Source organism: Symphalangus syndactylus, chromosome 14 (assembly GCF_028878055.3).
Source record: "Symphalangus syndactylus isolate Jambi chromosome 14, NHGRI_mSymSyn1-v2.1_pri, whole genome shotgun sequence".
Lineage (NCBI taxonomy): Eukaryota > Metazoa > Chordata > Mammalia > Primates > Hylobatidae > Symphalangus > Symphalangus syndactylus.
The window spans coordinates 116,697,722-116,723,820 of record NC_072436.2 but is presented as its reverse complement, the minus strand read 5'-3'; the positions used below and the strand labels follow the sequence as shown (position 1 = coordinate 116,723,820).

General features: G+C 64.6%; 2 protein-coding genes and 1 non-coding gene across 8 annotated transcripts in view; 1 reads left to right on the top strand and 2 right to left on the bottom strand.

Annotated features, from left to right (window-relative positions):
- Window positions 1–102: 102 nt before the first annotated feature.
- Window positions 103–185, bottom strand: LOC129463320 (small nucleolar RNA SNORD60). The gene has a single exon (XR_008651114.1). It is a non-coding gene; the product is annotated as a small nucleolar RNA SNORD60 (small nucleolar RNA).
- Window positions 186–795: 610 nt separating this feature from the next.
- TRAF7 (TNF receptor associated factor 7) lies at window positions 796–22,417 on the top strand. 4 transcript variants are annotated; one of them, XM_055241001.2, is made up of 21 exons: window positions 796–938; window positions 8,875–8,993; window positions 10,195–10,252; window positions 12,407–12,498; window positions 14,966–15,082; window positions 15,616–15,708; window positions 15,925–15,958; window positions 16,541–16,724; window positions 16,815–16,949; window positions 17,520–17,737; window positions 17,819–17,892; window positions 18,125–18,173; window positions 18,257–18,384; window positions 18,607–18,689; window positions 19,467–19,506; window positions 19,664–19,780; window positions 19,865–19,987; window positions 20,199–20,318; window positions 20,414–20,545; window positions 20,630–20,749; window positions 20,922–22,417. In XM_055241001.2, the coding sequence occupies exons 2-21, from the start codon at window positions 8,913–8,915 to the stop codon at window positions 20,934–20,936; spliced, it is 2,013 nt and encodes a 670-aa protein (XP_055096976.1). In that variant the 5' UTR covers window positions 796–938; window positions 8,875–8,912; the 3' UTR covers window positions 20,937–22,417. The 4 variants fall into 4 exon arrangements, with proteins under 4 accessions (XP_055096976.1, XP_055096977.1, XP_063473031.1 ...); XM_055241002.2 differs by having other exon boundaries at window positions 16,815–16,943; window positions 20,922–21,287; XM_063616961.1 differs by having other exon boundaries at window positions 15,517–15,708; window positions 16,815–16,943; window positions 20,922–21,287.
- The window catches only part of CASKIN1 (CASK interacting protein 1), a 19,696-nt gene continuing 15,127 nt past the window's right edge, over window positions 21,531–26,099 (bottom strand). For all 3 annotated transcript variants that reach the window (XM_055240999.2, XM_055240998.2, XM_055241000.2), the window contains 3 exons: window positions 23,956–25,962; window positions 23,240–23,669; window positions 21,531–22,992 (listed from right to left, as the gene is read on the bottom strand). In XM_055240999.2, the coding sequence (XP_055096974.1) occupies window positions 22,896–22,992; window positions 23,240–23,669; window positions 23,956–25,962 (2,534 nt within the window). In that variant the 3' untranslated portion in view covers window positions 21,531–22,895. The remainder of the gene's footprint in view (window positions 22,993–23,239; window positions 23,670–23,955; window positions 25,963–26,099) is intronic.

The window sequence follows — 26,099 nt, the reverse complement described above, 5'->3', positions numbered from 1 at the left end:
AACCTGAAAGTCAGCGCCAAAATGTAGACGTAAGTCCCCACTCCTTCGTTTCGGGCAACACCTGTTTCCACTCTCGGCCTCCCGTCAGGAGTGCGCACCCTCAAGCCTCAGTCTTGCAAAATAATCAGACTGCACGTGCAGTTTTCATACGAGGTGTCAGAAGTCAAAGCAATTCATCACAGACTGGGAGAGTAAGGGAACCCAGGCCCGGCCGAGTCTTACCTGCAGGTAGCTGAGGGCCTGAGATTCGGGAAGAAACGTTTAAACGCTAAGGGACAAAGTGGAGCGTAGGCCAGGCCTGGACGGCCGGGGACCTGGCCGGCCTGCAGCGTTCGGACCGCCCTCAAAGGCACGCTCGTGGCCCAGTTCGTCCCAGGATCGTAGCACATGGCAATTGCACTGACAAGCCTCTTCCGCTTCGGACTCGACCCCAAAGAGACAGGGGAGGGCGAGGCTCAAGCTTTTATAGAAACTGTCCCACCTCTGTCATTGGGCTATCCTGGCAGAAGTGCCCGCCTTCCCTTGCCGCTGGTACGCTCCGCTCCCTGCCGCGTTGTTTCCACCAATCGTACCGTGGCATTTCTTTTGATGGCGGTCTCTCGGACCCAGACCCGAAGCTCCTCCCTTATGCAGACTCCGTGAAGCCTAACGGTGAGTGACGGACGAACAAAACCAATCAGACTTCGACCTGCAACATAGAGTGATTCTGAAGCTGCCAATCCCGCCCCGCGACGACGAGGCCGCCGGAAGTCGTAGTTTCGGAAATGCCGCGCGTGAGGCAGCCGCCCGGGCCCCGAGAGGCGGGGAACTACACGTCCCGGCGGGCGCAGCGGCCTAGCGCTTCCGGCTCGCGCGCCTAGTCCTTTTCCCGGCCGGCGGCCGAGGGGGCATCATGAAGAGGTCTGGTGGCGCTGCCGCTCCCGGGCGGCCGCGGGCGGGTGAGTGTCCCCGCGGCGCGCCCGGCCCGGGGCTCGAGCCTCGGGACCGCGCGGTGGGTCGGGATCGGGCGCGTCGCGATCGAGGCGAGGGGTCGGGCCGCGGCGGAGGGGGCGGGGCTGAGACGGTCGGGGTCGGGGTCCGCGGGGCTGAGACGGTCGGGGTCGGGGTCCGCGTCGCTGTCCGTCCGCCTGCCAGTAGTGCGTCCCTCGCTCCGTCGTGTTCTCGCGCGTTCTTTACTCATTCCTTCTTCCTGCATTCCCCGAGACTCCCGGGTGCCAGGCACTGTTCTGGGAGCCGGGAGACTGCGGAGAACACGGTCCCAGTTCTCCTGTGCTCGGCGTCTGCTGCAGGGTTCCCCAACCACCGCACCATCGACCACGCGGCCCGGGTCGCTCTTTGCTGCGAGGGGCTCTCCTGTACATTGTAGGATGTGGAGCAGCCTGCCTGGCTCCTGGCCGCTAGATACCAGTAAACACCACCCCTTCCTCAATTGCGATAACAAATGTCTCCATGCATTGGCAAATATCTCCTGCGGAACAACCCACCCTATCCCCGATCTAGACAGACAGGGTGGTGGGATTGACAATAGATAAAATCATAGGGAGCGGCGGTATGTGCTGTGAAAGAAAGAAAGAAAGAGGGTGCTGAAAAAGTGAGTACTGCCGGGGGTAGGGGCGGCGCTACCGTTAGCCAAAGGCCTGATGGAGAAGCAGCCAGTCCCAGGACATGCAGGAGGAGCATTCCAAGCAGAGGGAGCCAGATGTACATAGGCCTGGGGTGAGAAGGGGCCTGACGCACCCCAGCAAGCACTGGCAAGTGGAGAGGTGAAGTTGATGAGGCCAGACCAGGTTCACAGGCTGCATGGCGGGGGTGGGGCGGGGGTTATTGTGTTGGCAAATGACTTGGGGTTGAGGAAGCGCTAGAGAGGCGGTCCGATCTAGGTCCAGTAAAGAGCTTTCTAACGGTGTGTGGACCACAGACTTTGGAGTTCACTGGGGAAGCAGGAGAGGGGGAGGCTAGGCCATCGTCTCCTAGTCCCCACTGGGGTCCTGCTGTCAAGATATGGTTGTCTTGAGCCAGGCCAGAGTGGTCAGCTGGGGTTGAGTCTGGAGTCCAGGGGCAGGGGCCTGCCAGAGCCCACCCTGCTCTTGGGGGTGAGGGGCTGCTCGCTTGCTCAGGAATTTCATGCCGCCCAGCCTGTCTGCCCACCTTTCTCACTACCCCTCAGACCCCTTCCTGGGCACGCACAGGCCCCCTAGCCCCCGCCAAGTGACGAGCCTCCCTCTTCCTTATTGCTTCTCTTTGGGCCTCTCTCTTCCTAGACCCCTTCCTTGTGCCTCTCTGTTGCGAATATCCTGACTTCACTCTTCTGGGCATTCATAGTTCTCTGTGGAAGCCTTGGGCCCTGTGTCCTGAGGGGTAGCAGTGGTATGGGCAGCCTGGCCGAAGGAGGGGAGGGGCTGGGAGTCGGCTCCCCAACCTGACGCCCCAACCTGAGGGTCTCTGGTGAAGTGACTTCCACCGTGGCCCACTGGGGCCGAGTGTCACAATATTTCTGGAAGTGAATGGAAAAGTTCAGGGTCTTTGGCACCCACTGAAAAGTGCCTTTGGCAGACTGAGTGGCGATTGGTGGGGCTCCTGCCCCTCTGTCTGCCTGTGTCCCCCACCAGGCTTCTAGCTCCTTGTGGGTCAGATTCGTGTTCAGCCATCACATGTCCCCACCCTCCTGCATGGGGCCTGGCGCCCCGTGGTTAGTGTGACTCTCGGCCAGCTGGTTGGACAAGGAATTAGCAGTTTGGGGAAAGGAGGAAGATGCAGTTGAAGAGCTTCCTGGCCAGGAGGCATGGGCAGCCTGGCTCTGGGATGCATCCGCTCCCCAGCTTGGCATGGGACTGGCTCAGGTGCTGCCGGGGCTCCTGGATGTGTGGCAGCCGTGGACAAAGCAGAAGGAATGGGACTCTGGTCACCGCGGCACAGCCTGCTGGCTGTGTCCCTGGGCCGGCCTCTCCGCCTTCCTCAGCCCCCATGGTCCACTCAGCAGAGGAGCTGCTGCCTGGGGTGCCTTTACTCTTGACGGGTACATCTCTCCGCTCCTTCCAGACAAGGGTCTGGCTCTATTCCGTTTTTTGGGAAGCCCAAGGCCGGGAGGGCAGGTACACAGCTGTGAAGTGGCAGAAGTGGAATTTGAACCCAGCTCTGTCTGAGCCCAGTGCCCGTGGCCTTGACCACGGTGTCACAGCATCTCCTGGATGGACACCCTGCGGGGTCAGGGAGGGCATGTGGGGAGGGCTGAGAGCTGTTGGCTGCGTCTCGGTCTGGCCTTCTCGGTGGGTGGGCACCGAGGACTTCACCAGGCCCTATGCATGGCTCATGCGGGAGGAACCTGTGGAGAGGGACCCACCAACCCCTTAGTCTTTGACAGATCCCCTCCTGTCCCCAGCCTTGCTCCCTGGAGGAGGAGGGTGCAGCCAGGTGGGGCAGGTGAAAGGGGAAACTGGGCACTGGAGGCTGGGGCTGGTCACGTGTAGACCCAGACACCCTCACCCAGGGGGAGGAGGCTGGCTGCCTGGAAACTCGGGGTGGAGGTGACCCAACCCCCGAAGCACCCAGGTGGGAAGTAGGGGGCAGCGACGCAGAGGGCCACAACTGAGGGCCGTGGGACGGTAGGGGAAAGGAGGTGGCAGTGCGGTGGCATGCTGGCATGAGGGCGCTGGGTGACCGAGTGGGTCGGTGGTCTCCGCCCTCACATTCCTGTTGCCTCTTCGGGCCCAGATATGGCCAGTGTTTGTGTCAGCTCCCTGCTGCTGCAGGGCAGAAGGAAGGAGGGAGCCCGGGAGACGGAGCCACACAGGAAGCAAGTGAGAACACAGCATGGGACTGGGAAGCAGGGGCTTGTGGGGGCGGACACTGCCATGCTTGGCTCTTGGGCAAAGCTCACGACCTGTTTCTGAGAGTCTGAGGCCCACCTGACTTGGGTGAGAGCCAGGAACGCACTCCCCAGCCCAGGGCTGTGAAGCTGGGGTCTCTTCCTGTGCCCCAGGATACCCTCCCCACTCTGGATCCCAGCAGCCTCATCTTCCAGGAAGCCCTCTGGACTTCCCCTCGACTGGGCCAGGTCCCCACACAATAGACAGACATGAGATACGGGGTAAAAAAGGACTGAGAGATGTTGCCAGCCCCCAAGGGGTCGGAGGGGCAGCAAAAGGCATCCTTACTGTGAAGTTGGGGTAAAGCCTTGGCCAAGCTGGGGGGACCCCCTCCCTGGAGCAGAGGGCGCTATGGACACTGGAGAGGCTTGGCCAGGTGAAGACTGGCCTGGAGGCTGAGTGGATGCAGTAGGAGCAGAGCTGGGGGAGGAGTTCAGAGGCCTCTGCAGAGCTGGGGCTGTGGGTGTGGGGGGCAGGGACAGGCAAGGGGGAAGGGGGGCCAAGCCGGCCTCAGACCAGGGCCTGCTGGGGTTCTGAGGGGATCCTGAGGACCAAGGCAGACAGAGGCCAGGGACACCCCAGGAGCCTTCGACGTCACACCCTGCCTATTTGGGATGGAAAAAACGTTCTAAGGGACATCAGGGAACAGCGGCGGAAGTGCGTGTGGCTTTGCTATGGCAACCAGGCCTGTTTCTGTAGAAATTTAGCGGCCTGGGCTTGGGCCAGGGGGCTGAGGCAGGGGCTGGGCTGGGGCGGGCAGTCTGTGGGTGCCCTGGGCAGGCTCTATGATGCCAGGGGCCATGCTCAGAGCTCTGGCCGCAGTCCAGCCAGTCGGCCACACACAGCCCTGTGGCAGGCGGGGCGGAGGCTTCTGGAGCCGTCCCAGGCTCCTCTCAGGGCAGTTGCAGCCCTCACAGGCACACCCACCCAGGGCTCGCACCCCACACATGTTCAGGGGACCCCCACACCCCACCTGCTCCGGGTTGCTGGAGTAGCTGCTTTAAGGCCGGGCCTGGCCCCAGCAGGGAGCTGCATCTGGAAGCCCCCATCTCCCACACTCAGCAGGGCCCCCCTGGGCTGCTGCCAAGTGGGCAGGGACCCCGACCCAGACCCCCTCCAGGTGTGTCTCCTGGGAAAGTGGTGGATGTCCGCATCCCACATGCCCCCAGGGCGATGCCCCAGCAGAGCCCTCTAAGCCCAGCTTGTGGGAGCTAGGGAGGGGCTCCTGAGGGATTTGCCGAAGAGGGGCTGGGGTGGAGGCAGAGAGGAGCTGAGGAAGACTTGCGCTTCCTTATTGCGCAGTGGGTGCCCCCAGGGCCCCGGAATCCCTCCTATGTGAATGTGGGGTGGACAAAGACCCTGGGCCTGAATCCCAGATTCAGGTGAGGTCAGGGAGGGGCTGCCCTGCGTTGGCCCCGGGTGGAGGGGACGGTGGGGGCCAATCCTGCCCTTCCCCTCTGCACAGCGCTGACCCACGCACCTCGTCCCTGAAGGTCAGCACTGGCCTTCCCCAGGGTGGATGCTGCGCTTCCTCAAGCACTTTTCTCTTTCAAAGATCGAATCCCCCTGGAGCATCCAGCATGGGCAATGTGGATGGGCAGGCGGTGCTCGGGCAGGCGGTGTGGACGGGCAGGAGGTGTGGACGGGCGGGCGGTGTGGACGAGCGGGTGGTGTGGACAGGCGGGCGTGGTGGGGACATGGAAGGGAGGGGCAGGGGGGCTGATGGGGAAAGCCCTTTCTCAGCCCGTAGCTGCCCCCATGGCTTTTCCCAGTTTGGGAAGAGTCTCTGATTCTATGGAACACACCCCCACTTCCCCAGCACTGGGAACTGGAGGGCAGAGAGGCCAAAGAATTGGAGGGGAATTCTCACTCTGGTTGACAACTTCCTGCCCGGCCGCCCCCCAGCCTCGATGACTGTGGGGTGGGGAAAGAGGCACTCTCCCTCTAGGGGACCAGGGCACGCCCCCAGGACAGCCTCTCAGCCATGGGGGATGCCAAGCTATTGTGCTTCCCAGTTGTGGCCCAAGGGGTCCTCTCCCTACTGGGGAAACTGTTACTGCAAAACCCAGCCCCTGGGGACTGGGCTGAGGGGAGGCCTCGGGCATCTTGCTCAATTCCGAGGTGCGGGGGATGGATCCTGCCTCAGGGCGGGACACAAACGTTCCCTGGCCTCCAGCCCCGGGGTCCCGCCCACCTCCGTGTCCCTGGCTGGGGCTTAACACTGCACCTCCCTGTCCCTGGCTGGGGCTTAACACTGAACCCGAGTGAACTGGGAAGCAGCCTCCTGTGCAGAGTATCCGCATCCCTCTGCCCCTCCCTCCACCCTCCTCCCTCTGCCCCCTTCTTCCCTCCCCCCTCCCCGCACCCCCTCCTTCCCTCCCCCCCTCCCTCCCTCCCTCCACCCCGCTCAGCTGGCGCTCAGTGGGGTCTTGTGCACACCCCACAGATCCTGTGGTGGTGTCCCCGTGGCCTGGCTGCTGTCGGCCAGCTGAGACTTTCTGGCTGATTTGCACGTTGCCCTGTGTGCCTTTCTGTTCACCTCACTTCAGAGTGAGGGGGAAGCCAGACAGTTGCTCTCCCAGACTGTGAGCAACAGGCACTGAGGCCAGCCCGACCCATCCTGGGGGAGTGTCTGCTGGGGTCCCGGCCACCTGGGCCCCCGGGCAGGCATCACTGGCAGGGCTCGCAGCTGGCCCTGGGGCCCCGGAAGCTTGCAGTGCAGGGAGCTGCTGGGTTTGTAAAATGCAGGTCAGCGTCTCCTAGCGGCTGCCCGGTGATCCCCTCCCTGCTCCCATAGGGCAGGAGCCAACCTGGGGCTCCCAAAAGGGCTGAACCTCCCGTGCCGAGTCGTGGAGCCCTGAGGTTCAGGCTATCAGGGCCTTACCCCAGCCTTACCTCACCCCAAGCACGATGGCAAAAGGCAAGCCCTGGCCAGCTCTCCCCGACCTTCCTGCCGGGAGCTGCTAGAGACAGGATAGGCGTGTGCCAGGGCAGAGCAGCCTTCTAGACACACCACGACCACACCTCTGTCCCAGGGCTGACTCCTCTGAGCCTGGCTGCAGGTGTGTGGCACTGCCTACACTCAGGAGCCCCTGCCTCTTCCACAAGAGAAGTCCCCCGAGAGCCTAGTGTAGGACACACAGGGCCAAGCCCCTCAAGTCGCAGTGGGGCCTGGGGGAGGCCGAGGGAGGCTTTGGCCAGGCCACATCTCCCGAGACCGTGGGACACACAGATCAGGTGGGGCCAGGTAGCTCGTGGCACTGCCAACTGCAGGGGATGAGATGTTGGGTTGAGCCCGAGTCCTGAAGGCTGAGTGGCTCCAGGGTGGGTGGCCTTCCAGGTGGCATTGGAAGGGACAGGTGGGCCTGGGCAGCCTAGAGAAGGGGAGAGGAGACAGCAGGAGTGGTAGACAGCCCGGGAGCTCAGGTGCAGGGAACCAAGGGCTTGAGAGCCAGCCCCTCCCTGCATACCTGTAGGCCGGGCTGGGGGGCCCCAGGCCAGACTGTGGCCACGGTGGTGGCGTCTTGAAGGCGCATGCAGGGCGGGCATTGCCAGAGGGGCCCACTCAGGAGGGACTGATGGAGGAGGTACTGGAGCCAGCTGGGCTCAGTGATTCCCCCTGAGCTGTGCTCCCACTGGGTGGGGGCAGAGACCAGCTCCGCCACTTTGGCCTGGGACTGGGACTGTCCTGCTCCTCTCAGGCCCCTGGGGCCTTGGTCTGCAGCCCGGCTTCCCCAGGGCGAGAGCAGGGCCGCAGGAGTGGGCTCCCTGCTGCTGCACTGCCCCCAGAGCAAAGCTTGTTCTGAAGGCTCCTGCCTTGGGAGCTGAGCCCGTGGTGTGTCCTCATGGGGTGCTGCGCATAGGCCTTGAGGTGGACAGTGCCGGTGGGCCCGGGGCGGGAGTCCTGGGCGTGTGGCCTTCTTCCCCACAGGGAGCTCAGCTTCAAGCCGGGGCTCGGCGGCTCTATCCACAGCCAGCAGGAGACAGGGCTGTCCCAGCTGCACTTTGCCAGGCTCCTGGCTTCCAGGCTGCCCGGGTCCTGAAAGTGGGACCTGCTCGGGAGGAGGGGCGCCTGCTGACAGAGCCTGGTGCCTCACGGCGGGGACAGTGGGCGTCATCCGGCACGGACAGCCCCTTCCCTGGGCTCTGTCCTGGGTGTGACCTGTTGGCTGGGTCTCTTTTTCCCTCTAATGTCTACCTTCCCCTGCAGGTGTCCCTGGGCCTGGCCAGCACTCCCAGCACCCACGGAGGGGCCACGTCTCCCCCAGGCCCACCAGCCCCTCTCTTCTGGGGAGGGTGATTCCCGAATGCCTTCTCCCCGCTCCCACCCACCAGCCCCTGAGCCCCTGTGGTGTGGCTGGGAGTGTGGGTGACCTGCGCGGGTTCCAGGGGTGGGCTCGTCTCTCTCCTGCGCTTTTTTCCATCCAGTGCGGTTTGTGCGGAGTTGGGCTTCGGTGACTCACCCCGCAGGTTCTTTCTCTGGGGTGTGGCTGGTGTCTTCCCCTCTGCAGCCTGGTGCTGGCTGGGTCCTGACCGCACCTGCTGTGGCAGGAAACACATTCACCTTGCCTTGGCTGGTCCCTGTGTGACTGGGTCCCGCCACGTGGGCCACACCCTGGGCCTACCTGCCAAGGCCCAGCCTTGGCCCCAGGGACATTCAGCCTGGAGGTGACGGGCTGTGACTCAGGACCCAGGGGAGTAGAGCGAGCCAGGCAGGGGTCCCTCCACCTCGGGGAAGAGCTGGATGGGCTCTTCAGGAGCTCAGAAGGGCTAAGCCTGGAGGGACGGTGACGCAGAGCCGCCTGCCTGCCCGGGCCTCTGCATGCCTGGGATCGGCGTGCAGGACCTTTTCCTCCTAGAGGCCTGCCTGAGCCAGCGCTGGTGGTGGAAGGCGGCTGCGGCAGCCCCACGGTGACCCAGAGCAGGTCTGCACACTTGCAGCAGCCCATGTGGCTCACAGGGGCCTGGGCTCCATCTCTCAAGCCCCTCATTTGTGCACCACCCACAGGAGATGCTGCCCAAGGACCCTAGATGCCTCTCTAGAGCATGAACTCAGGCAAGAGTGCCCGCTACAACCGCTTCTCCGGGGGGCCCAGCAATCTTCCCACCCCAGACGTCACCACAGGGGTAAGGGTGTGCCCCAAGGGAAAGGGTCTGCCCCTCTGCAAGCCCAACATCCCCAGGACCCCCGGCATGCCCCAGGGATCTGGTGCTGCCTGCAGAGCTCCCAGGGCAGTCCCGTCCCGCGCTTGGGTCTCGGGGGAGCTGGTGCGTGTGTGTGTGTGTGTCTGTGTGTGTGTGTGTGTGTGTGTGGTTGGGGCGTGTGAGTGCTGCGTGGCATGGCCTGGTCGCGTGGTTAAGCGTGTGAGTGCTGCGTGGCCTGGCCTGGTCACGTGTTAGGCATGTGAGTGCTGTGTGGCATGGCTTGGTTGCATGGTTAAGCGTGTGAGTGTTGTGTGGCATGGCCTGGTCGCGTGGTTAAGCGTGTGAGTGCTGCGTGGCATGGCCTGGTTGCGTGTTAGGCCTGTGAGTGCTGTGTGGTGTGGCCTGGTTGCGTGTTAAGCGTGTGAGTGCTGCGTGGCCTGGCCTGGTTGCATGGTTAAGCGTGTGAGTGCCGCGTGGCCTGGCCTGGTTGCGTGGTTAAGCATGTGGGTGCTGCATGGCATGACCTGGTTGCATGGTTAAGTGTGTGAGTGCTGCGTGGCGTGGCCTGGTTGCGTGGATAAGCGTGAGTGCTGCGTGGCTTGGCCTGGTTGCGTGTTAGGCGTGTGAGTGCTGTGTGGCATGGCCTGGTTGCGTGGTTAAGCATGTGAGTGCTGTGTGGCGTGGCCTGATTGCATGTTAGGCATGTGAGTGCTGCGTGGCGTGGCCTGGTTGCGTGTTAGGCATGTGAGTGCTGCGTGGCGTGGCCTGGTTGCGTGGTTAAGCGTGTGAGTGCTGCGTGGCGTGGCCTGATTGCGTGTTAGGCGTGTGAGTGCTGCGTGGCATGGCCTGGTTGCGTGGTTAAGCGTGAGTGCTGCATGGCGTGGCCTGGTTGCGTGGTTAAGCGTGTGGGTGCTGCGTGGCATGACCTGGTTGCGTGGTTAAGCGTGTGGGTGCTGCGTGGCATGACCTGGTTGCGTGGTTAAGCGTGTGGGTGCTGCGTGGCATGACCTGGTTGCGTGGTTAAGCGTGTGGGTGCTGCGTGGCGTGGCCTGGTTGCGTGTTAGGCGTGTGAGTGCTGTGTGGCGTGGCCTGGTTGCATGGTTAAGCGTGTGAGTGGGCTCCACACGTGCATGTCCTCCTTCTATCCGGGAATGAGGCCAGGTCTCCTCCATCCTCCCTCTAGACCAGAATGGAAACGACCTTTGGACCCGCCTTTTCGGCCGTCACCACCATCACAAAAGGTGAGCCCTTAAGCGAAAGCCAGCCCAGGCTGGGAATATCTGGGTCGCCCCACGCCCACCCTGCTAAGGACTGAAGGGCGCTTCCCAGTGAGCTGGTGTTGGGTGCCAGTGCTGGGCGCGGGCAGCCTCACACCCCAGCCTGTGTCCTCGCAGCCTCTCAGCCCTGGGCCTCCCCACTGGACAGGAGTCGGGTGTCCTGCTCCTTGCGCCTCGGTGACTGTGCTGTGCCCTCGCTCCCTGCTCTCTTCATCCCCTCTAGGGAGGCTGCCCTGACATCTCCAGCATCGCCACATAGCCCTGTCCCTTGTCACAGTGATCCCCAGCTTGTCCCCAGTCTCAGGCTCCTGGCCAGCCTCCGAAAGGTCCTGTGTGCCTGGAGGCCTTCTCTTGAGTTTGGCCCTAGGGCTTCAGTAACAGTGCTGCAGTTGTAAAATATTAATAGGAAAAGAGAGAGACAGTGGAAGAGATCCATAAGTCTGGTTTGTTTTTCTGAGATGAGTGTCACTCTGTCACCCAGGTTGCAGTGCAGTGGCGCGATCTTGGCTCACTGCAACCTGTGCCTCCTGGGATCAATCCTGCCACCTCAGCCTCCCAGGCAGCTGGGACCACAGGCACCACCACACCTGGCTAATTTTTTTATGTTTGGTAGAGATGAGGTCTCACCATATTGCCCAGGATGGTCTCAAATTCGTGTGCTCAAGTGATCCTCCTGCCTCGGCCTCCCACAGTGCTGGAATTATAGGCATGAGCCAGCAAGCCAAGCCCAATAAATCTTCACCTGCACATGACCACTGGGCGGGATACACGACGGAAACCTGAAGCTTCCCTGCTGCTTCTCCGTCCTATCCCCTAAGAACTAGAGTGCTGCGCTTTGAACGCAAGCGCCGTGCTCAGGGAGACCATGTGGAAGTGGCAGTGCCTCCTTCCCGAGGTGCAGAGCCTGGGACCCTCGTTCCGGGCGGGGGGGCTCTGGGGCAACTTTGTTCTCTCTCCTTTCTGGCACTCTGCCCTTTGTAGAAGCACACTGGCTGTTAATTAGCTTTTTAATTGCTCTGATAAACCTGGCCTTGGGTGTCACAGGGCCGCCAAGGACACTTGCTCACAGTAGCGCCTCTTTGCTGCTGGTGATCCCCCCAGGGGCTCTCCAGGGGCCCTCTTTTTTTTTTTCTAATCCTACCCCCCCAAAAGTGGTGCCTTTTCATCTACCCTTAGAAGCCCCATGGCCCATGTCACACGGCGGAAGGTGCCCAGGATGGGGCAGGGCACGGCTGCTGTGCCTAGCCCCTCGGCGGCAGGGATGGGCAGAGCCAGGCAGCAGGGTGCCCACAGGTGCCTCACCTGGCCCCTCACGACAGATGGGGAAACCAAGGCCCAGTCACACGGCAGCCTCTCGAGGCCTCGATCTCGAGCCCAGGACTTGTTGTGACATCCGAGCCTGGCCGGTCCTGAGTCCGAGAGGTGTCTCTCTCTGGCTCCCATGTGGACTGACCGGCCCCTCCCAGGGTAGCCCTGCCCTCTGGCTCTGGCCAAGCTGGGGTGACATATGGGCAGGAGGAGGGAGGGCACTTCAGCTCCTGCCCCAGAGGAGGCCACCAAGGCTGGGGCCACTTCCTGGTCCTGGCTGTGCCAGGGACACCAGGATGCGGTCCTGGCCCTTCTGCATCCCAGCCCCACACCTCGACCTCAGCTTCCCCCTCTGTGAGTGGAGGCTGTCGGGGAACTCACCTGGCCGAGGCGCCTCAAGAGGCAAATAAAATGGCACCCCCAGCTGCTGCCAGGCGGCCTTCAGAGTGATGGCTCCGTGTTGGCCATGGGCCTCAGCTGGCTTAAGCTGGGGTGCTGGGGAGCTTGTAGAGGTCCTGAAAGAAAACCCTGCCTCGGCTGGGAAGGGCTGGGGCAGGGGCTGCCAGGCTCAGCGCTGGGACTGTCCAGACGTAGACCGAGCCCAGCGTCCACACTCCTGGCACTGGTTTGACCTTGAGAGGGAACCCAAGCTTCCCCTGTGCCATCCCTGCATGCTTTCCTGCCTGCCTGGCCCTGGGGAGGGCTGTGAGCTACAGGGGACCCACAGGGCCAGGTGTCCAGCACAGGCCCCACCTCCCCCACATCTGCTGAGGGAGCCCCCACTCAGACACCAGCCCTCTTGCCTTGCAGCTGACGGGACCAGCACCTACAAGCAGCACTGCAGGACACCCTCCTCCTCCAGCACCCTTGCCTACTCCCCGCGGGACGAGGAGGACAGCATGGTAGGTCCCTACCCCCAGGAGCCCATGTGAGCCTCAGCCTCCCCCCACCCTCCCTCCTCGGGGACCAGGTCCCAAGAGTCGCTGATAGTGAGCTGGTGAGGCACAGGAGAGGAAAAGCACCTGTGGATACCCTGAGGCCTCAGCAGACATGGCAAGTCTGTGAGAAAGGAGGCTCCTGTGGCTGGACTGTGGGTGGCAGGGGGCAGCCAGTGAGGGCAGCTGGGTCAGAGGGTCTGGTACCTGCAGGCCAGGATGAGGCATATTTGGCTCCATCTTAAGGGAGATGGAAGCCACAGAAAGTTCAGTCAGGAGGATAACACAATCAAATACATGCTTTGAAAGCTTGCTTTGCTGCTGGTTAGGGAATGAGCGGGGTTGCTGGGTCCAGGCAGGGTTTGAGGAGGGGTCCTGATGAGAGGAGGGAGGGGAAAGGTGTGTGGACCTAAGCTGTGGGGACACCAGAGGCAATGGGGTGGGGGCTGCGGAACCTGCACCAAGTGCTGGGGGAGCCAGAGAATTCCCTGTTGCTGGCTGTGTGAGGTGCAGAAAGGTTCAGGGCAGTGCTGGTACCTGAGCTCTGTGGCCAGGGTCTCAGTGGCCATTCCCTGCCATCCTGGTCAATGGTGCTCATTGCTGGGCTCTGGGCCTACCCAGGGGACAGAGGCCAACTCTGCCCTGGGCATGAAGGACTGGCCCAGTGGGGGGTGGGGGCGTGTGGGGCCTCCCTGACAGCTGCCTCTCTCCAGTGCTTGGACACCAGGTGTGGCGGCCCTGCTGGCCCTCTTGGGACCGAGGCCTTTTCTTTTTTCCTTTTTCTTTTTTTTGAGACAGACTTTTGCTCTTGCTGCCCAGGCTGGAGTGCAATGGCATGATCTCGGCTCACCACAACCTCTGCCTCCCGGGTTTAAGTGACTGTCCTGCCTCAGCCTCCCGAGTAGCTGGGATTACAGGCCTGCACCACCACTCCCAGCTAATTTTGAATTAGTAGAGACAGGGTGTCTCCATGTTGGTCAGGCTGGTCTCGAACTCCCGACCTCAGGTGATCCGCCCCCAACTTGGCCTCCCAAAGTGCTGGGATTACAAGTGTGAGCCACCTTGCTCGGCCAGAAAAGAAGTTTTTAATTAATTGAACAAACACACCTGTGTGCCGGGCGCTGTGCTAGGCCGAGGGCGAGTTGGGTATGTCTGGGCCGCGTCCCCTGGGCCTCTGCCTGCCTCAGTCTCCACAACCCGAAGGCCACAAGTCCGCCATGCCTGTGGTTCCCATAATCCTCTGCTATCCCCATGGGTCACGGTGGCTTTCAAGAGAGGCGGGTACCTTCTCTGTTTGCTGATAGGCCCACATAGGGAGTCCCCCCCCGCCCTCCCCCCGTCCCCCAGGCCTGCCTGCTGTCAGCCCCCACGCCCAAGAGGGTGGGAGACTCTGGGGTAGCAGTGGGCAGGCCGGGGAGCGTGGTTCCCGTGCCAGCTCCTGCTCTGCTTCCGCCCCTGGGGCTCCCCCTGCTGCCATGGGGCCTTGTGACTCACCTTCTGTGACTCCCTTCTGCTCCCCATGTGCTGTTTCCATGCAGACGGGCCCTTGGGACCTGAAGGGAGGTGGGCACATGGCACACAATGCCCCCCGCCGGCCTTGGGACTGGTTCGCCTCTGCGCTCTGTGGGTTTCATACCCAGGCTGCCGGGAAGGGAAGGGGGCCAGAGGCTTGGCAGAGCAGCAGCAGGGCCCCAGGTGGCCATGTGCTGAGGCTGGGCCCTCTGCAGTCAGAGCGCCGGGAGAGAAGCCTTGGGCAGTGTGGCTCTTGGAAACTTCTGGAGGTTTCCAGGCCAGAGGGGAGGAAGGGACAGTGTCTGCCCCTCCCCCAGGCTCCCTTGTCGGTGGCTCAGCCAGAGGCAGGCACCTGTGGCCCTCACTCCTGCCCTCGGGAAGCTCAGCCGAGGTTCTCTGGGGGCCTGGCCCTGCCTTCCCTCTGAGCCTCCCAGCTGGGCCTGGTGTCCCCCACCAGCAAGGCCAAACAAGCAGCCGGGCCCAGGGGGCACCTGGAGCCCAGCCGTCGCTCCCTGCCAGCATTCCTGGCCCTTCCATCCTGCGGTCACGGCCTCGGCTGCCCAGGATTGGCTGGTGGAGGTGCCCCCTCACGGCCCACATTCCCTCACGGGAAGCAGGAAGCAGCCCGGGTATGTGGAATTGAATAGCAGGAAGTCTCTCCATTTACACAAAGAGAGGTGGCAGGCGTGAGCGGGCAGCCCAGCACCCCAGCCCAGGCCGCCCAGGCGGGCAGGCAGGGACCTGGGTTGCATCAGCTCCCCACACCCACCCACAGCCCCTGTAGACGAGGAGAGCGCCCGCGGGGACCGGGGTGGCCCCAGGGGTGCTGCTGCCCTCCCGCTTCCGCTGGGCTGGGTCCCGTCCTCCCCGAGGCTCTGACCCCGTGCAGAGAACCCTGACAGGCGCCTCTCCCTCCACGCAGCCCCCCATCAGCACTCCCCGCCGCTCCGACTCCGCCATCTCCGTCCGCTCCCTGCACTCAGAGTCCAGCATGTCTCTGCGCTCCACATTCTCACTGCCCGAGGAGGAGGAGGAGCCGGTAGGTGTGGGGGACTCGGCGCAGAGCGGCTTCCAGGGCTGTCACCGCAGCAGTGGCACGGAGGCACCTTCCCCTCCGCCATGCCAGCCCAGCTCACAGGGAGAGGGCGGCTGGGGCCTGACAGGAACTGCAGGGCGTGCTGGTCCGTGGTGGGGACTCGAGGGACCAGGCCGGGTCCCCTGGGCATGTTCCTCCACTCCGCCTTCTCAGGGCTGCCTGGGAACTGGCAGCGGGAAGCACAGGGCTCCAGCGGGGCCCTTTCTAGTCTCACCCCAGGAAGGAGGTGGGCGAGGGCAGCCAAGACTGGGCAGCTGGACTCATCCTCTGGGGTGGGGCCCTGCCTCTGGGGCCACAGACCTCGTTCTCCCTCCTGGGCCCCGATCAAGCCCCCCAGCTCTAAGCAGGCCTTTCTCAGGACATGCCCCCGTCCTCAGAGGACAGCCAAGCCTGGAGCGAGAGCACCTGGGTGCCTGGGTGGTGGCGGAGCTGAGGGTGGCCTCCCGCCATCGCCTGCCTTTCCCGCTGGGTTCCAGGAGCCACTGGTGTTTGCGGAGCAGCCCTCGGTGAAGCTGTGCTGTCAGCTCTGCTGCAGTGTCTTCAAAGACCCTGTGATCACCACGTGTGGGGTGAGCCCGCCGCCCTTCCCAGTCCCTCTGCTGCCGGAGGCCCCCACAGGACCCCAGGGCTCTCGGGGGCCAGGGCTGTGGCACCCTGGCCTTGGTCAAGGCCTGTTCTGGCTACACTGGGCCTGGGGTACAGTGAGGCCTGTGGCTGCCATGGCCATGGACTTGGGAAGAAAAGGACCCTGCGGCTACCCTCAAGTCCACCTTTTGCCTCCACAGCACACGTTCTGTAGAAGATGTGCCTTGAAGTCAGGTAGGCTCGTGCCCCGGCGCAGACCTGGCACTGACGGTGCCCCTGGCTGCCGAGCAGAGGCGGGCGGCTTCTCCCTTGTCCCCTGCACGGCATCCGGGCCTGTTTGGCCTCTGCTGGGGTTGGGATGGGGCTGCAGCAGACCTGGGGATGCTCAGGCTGAGGCTCAGGACCTCCATGAGCAGAGTGGGGACACCCCAAATTCCAGTGTGTCCAGACTCAGAGACCCCACAGTGGGTGTGGGCCAAGGCTCCCCAGGCCAGGGCTGGCACCCTCTCGGGAGGCCTTTCTCACTGGTGAGGCTGTTGTCCTCCCGCGTGGCGCCCGCTCCTGCCTGCCTCTCCACACTCTGCCCTCTGCTCTCTTGGCCCCACCCCACACTTTTCCGGGCACAGCTGAGTGTCACAGGTGACACTCCCTCATCACCTGCTGCTCCTTGGTGGCCCACCTGTGCCCCCGTTCCCACGTTGCGCACCTCAGAGGGGCATATGGACAGATCTGGCCCCCGTTAGAGGCTCATGCCCACCCGGGTGAGAGAGCGTGTGCCAGGCAGGCCGTGAGGGTCAGCACGCCCTCCTCTCCCAGAGAAGTGTCCTGTGGACAACGTCAAACTGACCGTGGTGGTGAACAACATCGCGGTGGCCGAGCAGATCGGGGAGCTCTTCATCCACTGCCGGCACGGCTGCCGGGTAGCGGGCGGCGGGAAGCCCCCCATCTTTGAGGTGGACCCCCGAGGGTGCCCCTTCACCATCAAGCTCAGCGCCCGGAAGTAAGTGCCCCTCCCTGGGCACCTCTGCCTCCCTGGGGGCTGCCTCTCAGGGCTCTGGCTGAGGCCTCCCCGCATCCCGCCCTGGCACAGGGACCACGAGGGCAGCTGTGACTACAGGCCTGTGCGGTGTCCCAACAACCCCAGCTGCCCCCCGCTGCTCAGGATGAACCTGGAGGCCCACCTCAAGGAGTGTGAGCACATCAAATGCCCCCACTCCAAGTACGGGTGAGTGGGGGGCGGGCGGGGGCGGGCGGGGGTGGGCGCAGGCCCTCCACAGGCTCTGCTGAGAGCTGGCCGCTTGCTGGCCCCAGGGAGGTAGGCCGGAGCTGGGGCCACACCGCAGTCTATAATCCTCTCTGAGGCCCAAGGCCCTGGAAACACAGAGGGGGAGCCGAGGGCGTCCAGGAAGGCAGGCATGGACGCTCCCGCAGCCAGCCTGGCATGGGCGGATTTGAGCAAATGCTGGGGTTGAGAGCTTTGGAGAGGGAGGCGGGGGTGGGAAGAGAGGCAGGAGCCCAGTTCTTCAGGGCAGGGAGGCTGCCAAGGAGCGTGGGTTTTATCCTCAGGAAGGGAGGACCCCTTGAAGAGCTCCGCGGGGGTGACGTGATGGGACCTCACTTGTGAAGCAGCCCCGGGGTAGCTGAGTGGGGAGGAGGGGCAGGACGGCAGGTGTGGGTGGGGGCAGCTGGACCTGGGGTGCAGCGGCCACAGGGCTGGAGCATTTGAGGGGGATTCTTGGGGATGGGGAGGCACTGCCAGGGACCCACCAGGCAGGCAGCTGTCCTGTCCCCGCAGGTGCACGTTCATCGGGAACCAGGACACTTACGAGACCCACCTGGAGACTTGCCGCTTCGAGGGCCTGAAGGAGTTTCTGCAGCAGACAGACGACCGCTTCCACGAGATGCACGTGGCGCTGGCCCAGAAGGACCAGGAGATCGCCTTCCTGCGTTCCATGCTGGGAAAGCTCTCGGAGAAGATCGACCAGCTAGAGAAGAGCCTGGAGCTCAAGTTTGGTGAGGGTGGGCACCGGGGCAGGCGGGGGCCTGGCCACTGCTCCGGGCACCAGTGACACTCCCTCTCCTCCTGCTACTCAGATGTCCTGGACGAAAACCAGAGCAAGCTCAGTGAGGACCTCATGGAGTTCCGGCGGGACGCATCCATGTTAAACGTGAGTGGGCGGGGCTGCAGGGGCTGGGTTGTGAGACCCGGGGAGGCTGGCGGCCCCCGCAGGGAGGCCTCCCCTGGCCTTGGCCCCACTAGTCAAGATCAGGGGTCTGTGTGTGACAGGGGCTGCTGTCGCCCCTGCCCACCCCTGGCCCAGGGCAGCAGGGGCAGAGAAGCTGCACTGGCCCCACAGCAGCCCTGCCCACCTGCCCTCTGCCCTGCTCTTGGCCCTGCAGGACGAGCTGTCCCATATCAATGCTCGGCTGAACATGGGCATCCTAGGCTGTGAGTATGGACCCGCCGCGGCTCCCACCTGCCCTCCCCCCGGGCCCCTCCTGGGCCTTCACCCACTGCCCCCATCTCTGCAGCCTACGACCCTCAGCAGATCTTCAAGTGCAAAGGGACCTTTGTGGGCCACCAGGGCCCTGTGTGGTGTCTCTGCGTCTACTCCATGGGTGACCTGCTCTTCAGCGGCTCCTCTGACAAGACCATCAAGGTGGGCAGGGTCCTACCTCAGTCTCTGCAGCCTGGCTGGGCTGGGCACTGCTGCATGCCTGGCACTGCCAGCCTGCCTATGGGTGGGACCTTCTGGGCGAGGCTTTCTCCCATGGGTGAGGGCTTTCTCCCATGGGCGGGGCTCCCTTACTCATTCCTGTCATGCCGCCCCTTGACACTGGGCTGACCTTGCTGGGACCCACTGTGGCCCTGGTCTCTGCAGGTATGGGACACATGTACCACCTACAAGTGCCAGAAGACACTGGAGGGCCATGATGGCATCGTGCTGGCTCTCTGCATCCAGGGGTGAGTCCAGGCACATGTGTGATCAGTGATTCCCAGGACAGGAGACGTGGCACTGCCACCCCGTGGGCCACGGGTCATGAGCTCGAGCCTGTGTAGCTATGTGTGTGCCCCACCTGTAGGGCACCCTCCACCTGGAGCAGCACTGGTTCCCTGGGTAGCAGTGTGTGGGCCCTTGTGTGGCCTGCACCATCTCCAAAGTTGTGTGTTCCCAATACCTGGCACAGCCAGCCTCCCAGCAGAACCTTGTCCTGGCCCTGGTGCACCTCGCCCAACCAGAAGATAGGGGGGACCTTAGGGGGGTGAAGGCAGGAGCTCAGCTCTCCCCGGCCTGCAGCCAGAGCCAGGGCATAGAGACTACGGAGCAACTACCTTGGCCACCTTCTTGCCTCCAGGTGGCCTGCCTGCCTCCTGCCTCCTGTCGTGAGGCTTTGTGGGAGTGAGCAAGTGAGCGTGTGCATGAGAGACGCTCGCTTTCGGGAGGCGGCAGCTTGACTGCCAGTAGCTGGCCCTGGATTGACTCAGGGCTGACGGGTGGGTAATTACCTCCTGGCTCGCTGTCAAATGCTTTCCAGGCAGGCATCAGGGGCTGGCCCACCCCTTCCAAGGTTCCCATATGGAGATTGGAAAATAGGCTGACGCTTAGGGACACAGCAGTGGCCTTGGCCCTGGGCCATGCTGCTGGTTCCTGATGGCTGCCATGGACCTTGGTCCCTGCCAGGGCGGTGTCAGTAGGGACACAGCTTCTCTCACCTTGACACGTTGTCTCTGCTTCCCCAGGTGCAAACTCTACAGCGGCTCTGCAGACTGCACCATCATTGTGAGTTGGGCCTACAGGCGGGTGGGCAGGAGGCGGCCCAGGCCCGCCCCAGTATGTAGGTGCCCCAGGGATGTGTTTCTCCCCGTCCGGGCTCCAGACTCCAGACTCCAGGTGGCAGGGCTTGGTGCCCTGAGGCTTCCGGTCCTTCCCCAATCAGGTGTGGGACATCCAGAACCTGCAGAAGGTGAACACCATCCGGGCCCATGACAACCCGGTGTGCACGCTGGTCTCCTCACACAACATGCTCTTCAGCGGCTCCCTGAAGGCCATCAAGGTACGGGTGGAGGGTGTGCCTGCGTGTGTGAGTCACTGAGGCATCCCTTGCCTGCCCAGCCCACAATTGCAGCAATCCCTGCAGGTCTGGGACATCGTGGGCACTGAGCTGAAGTTGAAGAAGGAGCTCACGGGCCTCAACCACTGGGTGCGGGCCCTGGTGGCTGCCCAGAGCTACCTGTACAGCGGCTCCTACCAGACAATCAAGGTGTGCCTGGGCACACCTGGTGGCCACAGGGCCTTGCCCCCTACCAGCACTTCCCAGGCCAGCACCTGGGGCTCCATCTGTCCTGTTCCTAGCTTCGCACATGCCCTGGCTGGGTGGGTGGGCTGCCCAGCGGTGCTGAAGCCCTGGGGATGCAGGGGCCCTGGGCGTGAAGCACCTGGCCTGGGACCAACTGGCCCACGATTACTCATAGATCTGGGACATCCGAAACCTCGAATGCATCCACGTCCTGCAGACGTCTGGTGGCAGCGTCTACTCCATTGCTGTGACAAATCACCACATTGTCTGTGGCACCTATGAGAACCTCATCCACGTAAGGCCTGGGCATCTGGGTGCAGGGCCAGACTGTGGCCCCGTCTCCCCCGCCTTGATCAGTGTCTTTGACCTGCCTGTGCCCACCCCTCCCAGGTGTGGGACATTGAGTCCAAGGAGCAGGTGCGGACCCTCACGGGCCACGTGGGCACCGTGTATGCCCTGGCAGTCATCTCGACGCCAGACCAGACCAAAGTCTTCAGTGCATCCTACGACCGGTCCCTCAGGGTGCGTGCTGGCCTGGCGGTGGCAGGAGGCTCAGAGGGCTGGCAGCTGAGCTCCGGCGGGTCCTCACGTCCCATGTGCCCCCAGGTCTGGAGTATGGACAACATGATCTGCACGCAGACCCTGCTGCGTCACCAGGGCAGTGTCACCGCGCTGGCTGTGTCCCGGGGCCGACTCTTCTCAGGGGCTGTGGATAGCACTGTGAAGGTCAGTGCCCGTGGCTCGGGCCATTCAAAGGGGCTGCGCAGGATGGAGCAGGGGTGGGGATGAGCTGGCAGCCCCAGCACAAAGTGGTGGAGGGCAGGTATGTGTGGCAGGTGTGGCTGGGGCAGGGCAGCCGGCCGCAGGACACCCTGGTGAAGCAGCCCTTTCTCTGCAGGTTTGGACTTGCTAACAGGATCCAGGCCAGGCCGCGGTTTCCCCTGAACCAGCCCTGGAGCTTTCTGAGCCAGGCTGGCCACATGGGGTGGTCTCGGGGTTTCTGTCTGCCCCGTGGGCACAGGTGGACAGGCTCTGGCAGCTGGGTAGTGCCCTCCCTGCCCCATGCTCGGTGAGCCTCCCTCTACTCGGCACTGTCCTCGCTGCCCAGCCCATCTCTGGGTGCCAGGTACGACGCTTGCCCCGGCCCACCCTCCATCCCCACCCTAGATGGAGCGAGGGCCTTTTTACTCACCTTTTCTACTGTTTTTAGACTGTACGTAGATTTGGTTACTTCCTGGTTGAAATAAACGCTCCACAGACTGTGGCTGTGAGTGGGGACAGCTCCTTGGGACAAGGGGGCTGTGTGTGGCCTTGAGGTTGGTGTGCACAGGCACTGGCTGCTGTGAGTCGAGGGGCATCGGGCGGTTTCCTTTGGTGGACCCCAGGACTTTGGCCCACTCCAGGGCCTCCCCTCCCTGCTAGGAGGCAACTCGTCACACCCGAGCTGCTGGCCTCTGCAGTCCCATCTCACCCAACACATGTGCCCCCAAAAAGTGAGCCAGGCACCTCTGTTTCCTGCTGTTTATTGACAGCCGACGGCAGCGCCTTGCCCAGACCTCCCCTGCCCGCCTGCTGGAGCCCAGCCTGGGCCCCCCACTGAGGAGAGGCCTGGGGGGACAGCTGGGCACGTCCACTCGCAGGGAAACACGGGGTGAGACAGCAGGAAGGGGCCCTGCACGCCCAGACACCACCTCCGCCAGCCACCTCCACCCGCCCCACACCACAATCGCTGGTTTTCGGCATTTTTAAAATTTTTTTTTTTTTAAGAAACGTCAGAGTTGTGCCCAACACTGTGGATCAGCAAACACGATAGAGGAGACCAGTCAGTACTTCTTGGAGGGGGCAGGGGGAGAGAGGAAAAGGGAGGGCGAGAATGACCACACGACACAGCCTTGGACCATGAGCAGAAGCGTCCGTGGGAACTCCATTGGGGTGGACGGGCTGCCTGCGCAGTCCCTGGAGAGGGGGCCAGGCACGCCCTCAGAGAGCTGCAAGCCTGTGGCCTGGCCTGCTACGTGCCCTGCTTCCACGTGGCTGCCACGCTGACACACCCACATTCACCACACCCACCCGCGCCCTGGGACGCAGCCACGCCAGGAGGAGGACACGGCCGCCGAGAGCAAGGCACAACCTCGAGTTCTTGGGGCGCAGAGAACTTACGAGAGAAGCGCAGAGGAGCCCCCGGCAGAGCACCCGCCCCCGGGCCCCAGCCTTCCACCTGTGCTAGCGGCCTGGGGCCTCCACTCTGGCCGGAGGGAGGAAGGACCGCAGGCAGACAGCCTGGGCCTCTAACAGCTTTTGTCCGGAACTAGACTTCGGGTCCTTTCAGTTGGTAAATGGTTTTCTATAGAATCAATAATATTTCTTTCTTTAAATATATATTTGTTAAAGTTATACCTTTTTGTTTCTCTGGGGAAATCCGCCTCAGCTCATTCCCAATAAATTAATACTCTTGATAGCTTATATTCTGGGGGTGCGGTGGGGCGGGGGGCCCTGACCCTGGTCCCCTGTCCCTTGTGCTGCGCCCGAGCGGCTGGCCGGGCGTCCCGATGGGCAGTTCTGTGCTGGGCCCAGGCCTGTGCGCTGCCCCATCCCTGGTCCCGGGGCGCCCTCCCCTCCCGCGCGGGCAGGAGGCCCAGCAGGTATTGCACGGGGAGCAGCAGGTGGGGAGGACCCGCGGGCGCGGGGTCTGCCCAGAGCCCTTGGATCCCCCGGCCAGGCGGTCCGCGGTGGGCGCCCCGGCCCGGGCCCAGGGGCCGGAGTTGTGCTTGTGCGGGGCCCTGCCTGGCCGCTCGCGCCGCGCCCATCCTGAGGTATAGGTCAGTGTGCGGGGAGGGCCCGGGCGGCGCGGGCGGGCCTGGCGAGGCGGCGCTCACTCCAGCATGGCATCCAGCTGGTCGGCCAGGTCGTCGAACATGCTGCCGATGTCGTCCAGGATGCTGCCAGTGCTCTTTTCCGCCACCGAGTCGCTGCGGAGCGCGGGGCGTGAGCGGGGGGGGGGGGGGGGGGGGAGGGGGGCGGGTCTGACCACGCCCACCTCGACCAGGACACGCCCACATCCCGCATCTCCGTCGGCCTCCGCCTACTGCACGCTGACCTCGGCCGAGCCCGGCTCACGGCACGCCCGTCTCTGCCGAGCCCCGCCCATCTCTGCCGAACCCCGCCCATCTCTGCCGAACCCCGCCCTCCGCCCGCCAGGCCCCACCCCGCACCTACCGCGGGCCCTGCGCGTCCTCCTGCCGGATCTTCTCTTCCACCGCCTGCAGCGCCGCGGCCAGGCACGCGCTCGTCTCCTCCAGCTTCTGCCGGGCGCTGTCCCCGGGCGAGACGCCTTCGGGCGGGGCGGGGGCGGGGGCGGCGGCGACGGCGGCGGCGGCGGCGGCGGCGGCGCGCGGGGGCTTGGCGGGCACGTGCAGCGCGGGCGCGCCGGGGGACGGGGGCTTGGCGGGGCTGGCGCCCAGCGAGGGCGGCGTACCGGGCGGCTTGGCGAGGGCGGCGGGCGGCTGGCGCGCGGGCGAGGGTGCGGGTGAAGGGCCGGCGCTGCCCGAAGGCAGCCCCGCGGCCACCTTGGCGGGCTTGGGCGCCGTGGGCGGCGGCGGCGGCTTGGGAGACACGGGCGGCGGCGTGCCGTGGGCGCGCTTCACCTCTGCGGGGAGGACCATGCTGGCACCGAGCGGGCACGAGTTCTGCCACCGCGCCCCCTGCCCCAGTCTCCCGCGGCTTCCTCGAGCCGCTGCCTCCCCAGCGGACCGGGAAAGACCCTGCTCACCTTGCCCCCAGCCCTGGATGGTGAGGGTCTGGGGACACGTTCCCACCCCACCTGGGCTTCCATCAAACCCAAGAAAAGGAAAACCCCTCAGACCACCGACTAAGGAGGTGGAGCAGGGTCCTGTCGCCCTCTCGCCCCGCCCTGGCTGGCCCCATGCGCCTACCTGGGCTGCCAGGGCCTGGCAGCGGCACCTTCTTCGAGGTGGGTGTGGGCGAGCCCTGGAGCTTGGGCACGGGCTGCGTCAGGACGGGCTTGGGAGAGACAGGCGGCTTGGGCGGCTTCCGGGCTTCGCCCTCGGGCGGGGGCAATGGGGGTAGGTGCGCCAGGTCGGTGGGCGGGGGTTCGGCAGGCGGGGGCGGTGGAGGCAGCTCCGGAGGCCCAGCCTGCTCCGAGGCGGGTCGGCGGCGCATGGTGCCAGTGCCATTCTGATACACAGACAGTGGCGGTGGTGCTTCAAGCCCGGCCTCCCGCTCCTTGGCCTTGGGTCGGCGCTTGACCGTGTCGGACTCGGTCAGGATGAACTTGACGTTCTCTTGCTGGTTCTGCTTGGCCCGGATGCGCCTCTTGAGTGTGGCGCTGGCCTCCACCTTGGCCAAGGGCGGGCCTTCGACACCCGCCTCGCCCTTGGAGGGACCCCGAGGCCGCTGCCGGCCAGTGCCATCCTCCACAAAGGGGCCTGGGTCTGCTGACTCCCCAGGCCCCCGGCGGGCAGTCGCCAGAAGTCCGGTGACTGGCCCGCTGAGCGTGCGGCGCCGGTTCACCACCTCCCCGCCAGGCCCGATGGCCTCTTTGTGTTTCACTGAGGCCAGCACGGTGGCCACCCGGCCGGGCTCTGGGCTGGCAGGGCGGGCAGTGGGGTGGCCCTCGGGAGGCCTGCGGGCAGCCCGGCCCCCACCCCCAATGGAGGACAGCTCCAGCATGGCTGCGATGCTTTTCACACTGCCGGCACTGCCCGTGTCCACGCTGCCGGCCAGGTCACTGGCCCGCCGGCACTGTGCCGGGACCCCCAGCAGGCCATCCTCAGGCTCGGCGTCCGGCACCGGCTCATCCGCCAGGTTGGCACTAGCCAGGGCCGAGCTGGAGCGCTTGGGCGGGGGCGGCGGGGGCCCCTTCTTTCGGGGCCGCACGGCGAAGGACTGGCTGCGGTTGACATTCTTGTCGGTACCTGCGGGCGCCCTCACCGAGTGGCTGCGGCCCACGCGCCGCTGGACCGTGGCATAGGGGCCAGCAGCAGCAGGCACCAGCAGCTCGTCCCGCTCCGGCTCGCTGTCGGACGCCGCGTAGCGATTCAGGCTGTGGGCCCGCTTCTTGGGCCGCCCCGGCTCCGCGTCGGCCTCGGGGGGCAGGCACAGTGTAGGCACAGCCGTCGGCACGGGTGGGGGCGCAGGCCCCAGGGCAGCCGGCCCCACCTCTCCCTCCACGGGCTGGGGCAGCACGTAGGCAAAGCCGCGGTGTGTGGGTGACTGAGGCAGGGAGCGGGGTGACATGGGGCGCTCTGTTGGCGGCAGCAGCTGCGGGGTGGGCTTCACCTTGGCCGTAGCTGGGGCTGGACCATGAGGTCCCCCAAGGGCCTGGGGAGAGCCTGGTCGGGTTTTGGTGGGCGTCTGGGGGGGCGTGAAGTGGCTGGTGCCTGGTGGGAGGACCTGCCGTGGCTTGCCAGGCACAGGGGGCACGCTGGCCCTCTTGACGCTGTGGCTGTGGCGGCCGGGCCGGGCCTCCTTGGGCGGGGTGCCGGGGGCCGGGCCCTCATCCAGGAGGTACTCCTGGCTTCGAGACATGGGGCTGCTGGGCCCAGGGGGCCCATCTCCCAGCAGCTCCTGCGAGCTGCTCATGTGCCGTGCCCGACCACCCAGGCTGGACTCCTGCCGCGTGGTGGCCCTCGGGGTGGGTGGCAGGTGGCTGGAGGGCTTCTCGGCAGTGGTCCCCACCTCAGCCGGGCCAGTCATGGCAGCCTGCAGCTCGTCACTGAGCTCGCTGTCCTGGAAGGTGGTCATTTTAGGGGACTGGCAGTCGGCTGGTGTGGGCTCAGGCGGGGGCGGCGACTCGATGGCCATCACTTCAAGAGACTGGGGTGCCTTCCGGCGCAGGGGGCCCCCCTCATACTTGGCGTATTCAGCCTTCTGCAGCTCTGCCAGCTTCCTCACAGCGAGCATCAGCTTCTTCTGGTGCCCTGAGTGGGGCACAGAGGGCAGGTCAGGTGGACCAGGAGGCGGAGGGGCAGGGGCCAGACTAGGAGACTAGGGGTGGGGTGGGGCAGGGCGGGGCTGGGCTGGGCTGGGCTTGGGGCTGGGGCTGGGGCTGTGGGCT

Excerpts from the sequence above, each read along its gene's own strand:
- TRAF7 (XM_063616960.1), top strand. The coding sequence starts at position 8,913 with ATGAACTCAGGCAAGAGTGCCCGCTACAACCGCTTCTCCGGGGGGCCC. Across the intron at positions 8,994-10,194 it reads CCCCAGACGTCACCACAGGG|ACCAGAATGGAAACGACCTT; the intron begins GTAAGGGTGTGC and ends TCCTCCCTCTAG. Across the intron at positions 16,725-16,814 it reads ATCAAGCTCAGCGCCCGGAA|GGACCACGAGGGCAGCTGTG; the intron begins GTAAGTGCCCCT and ends GCCCTGGCACAG.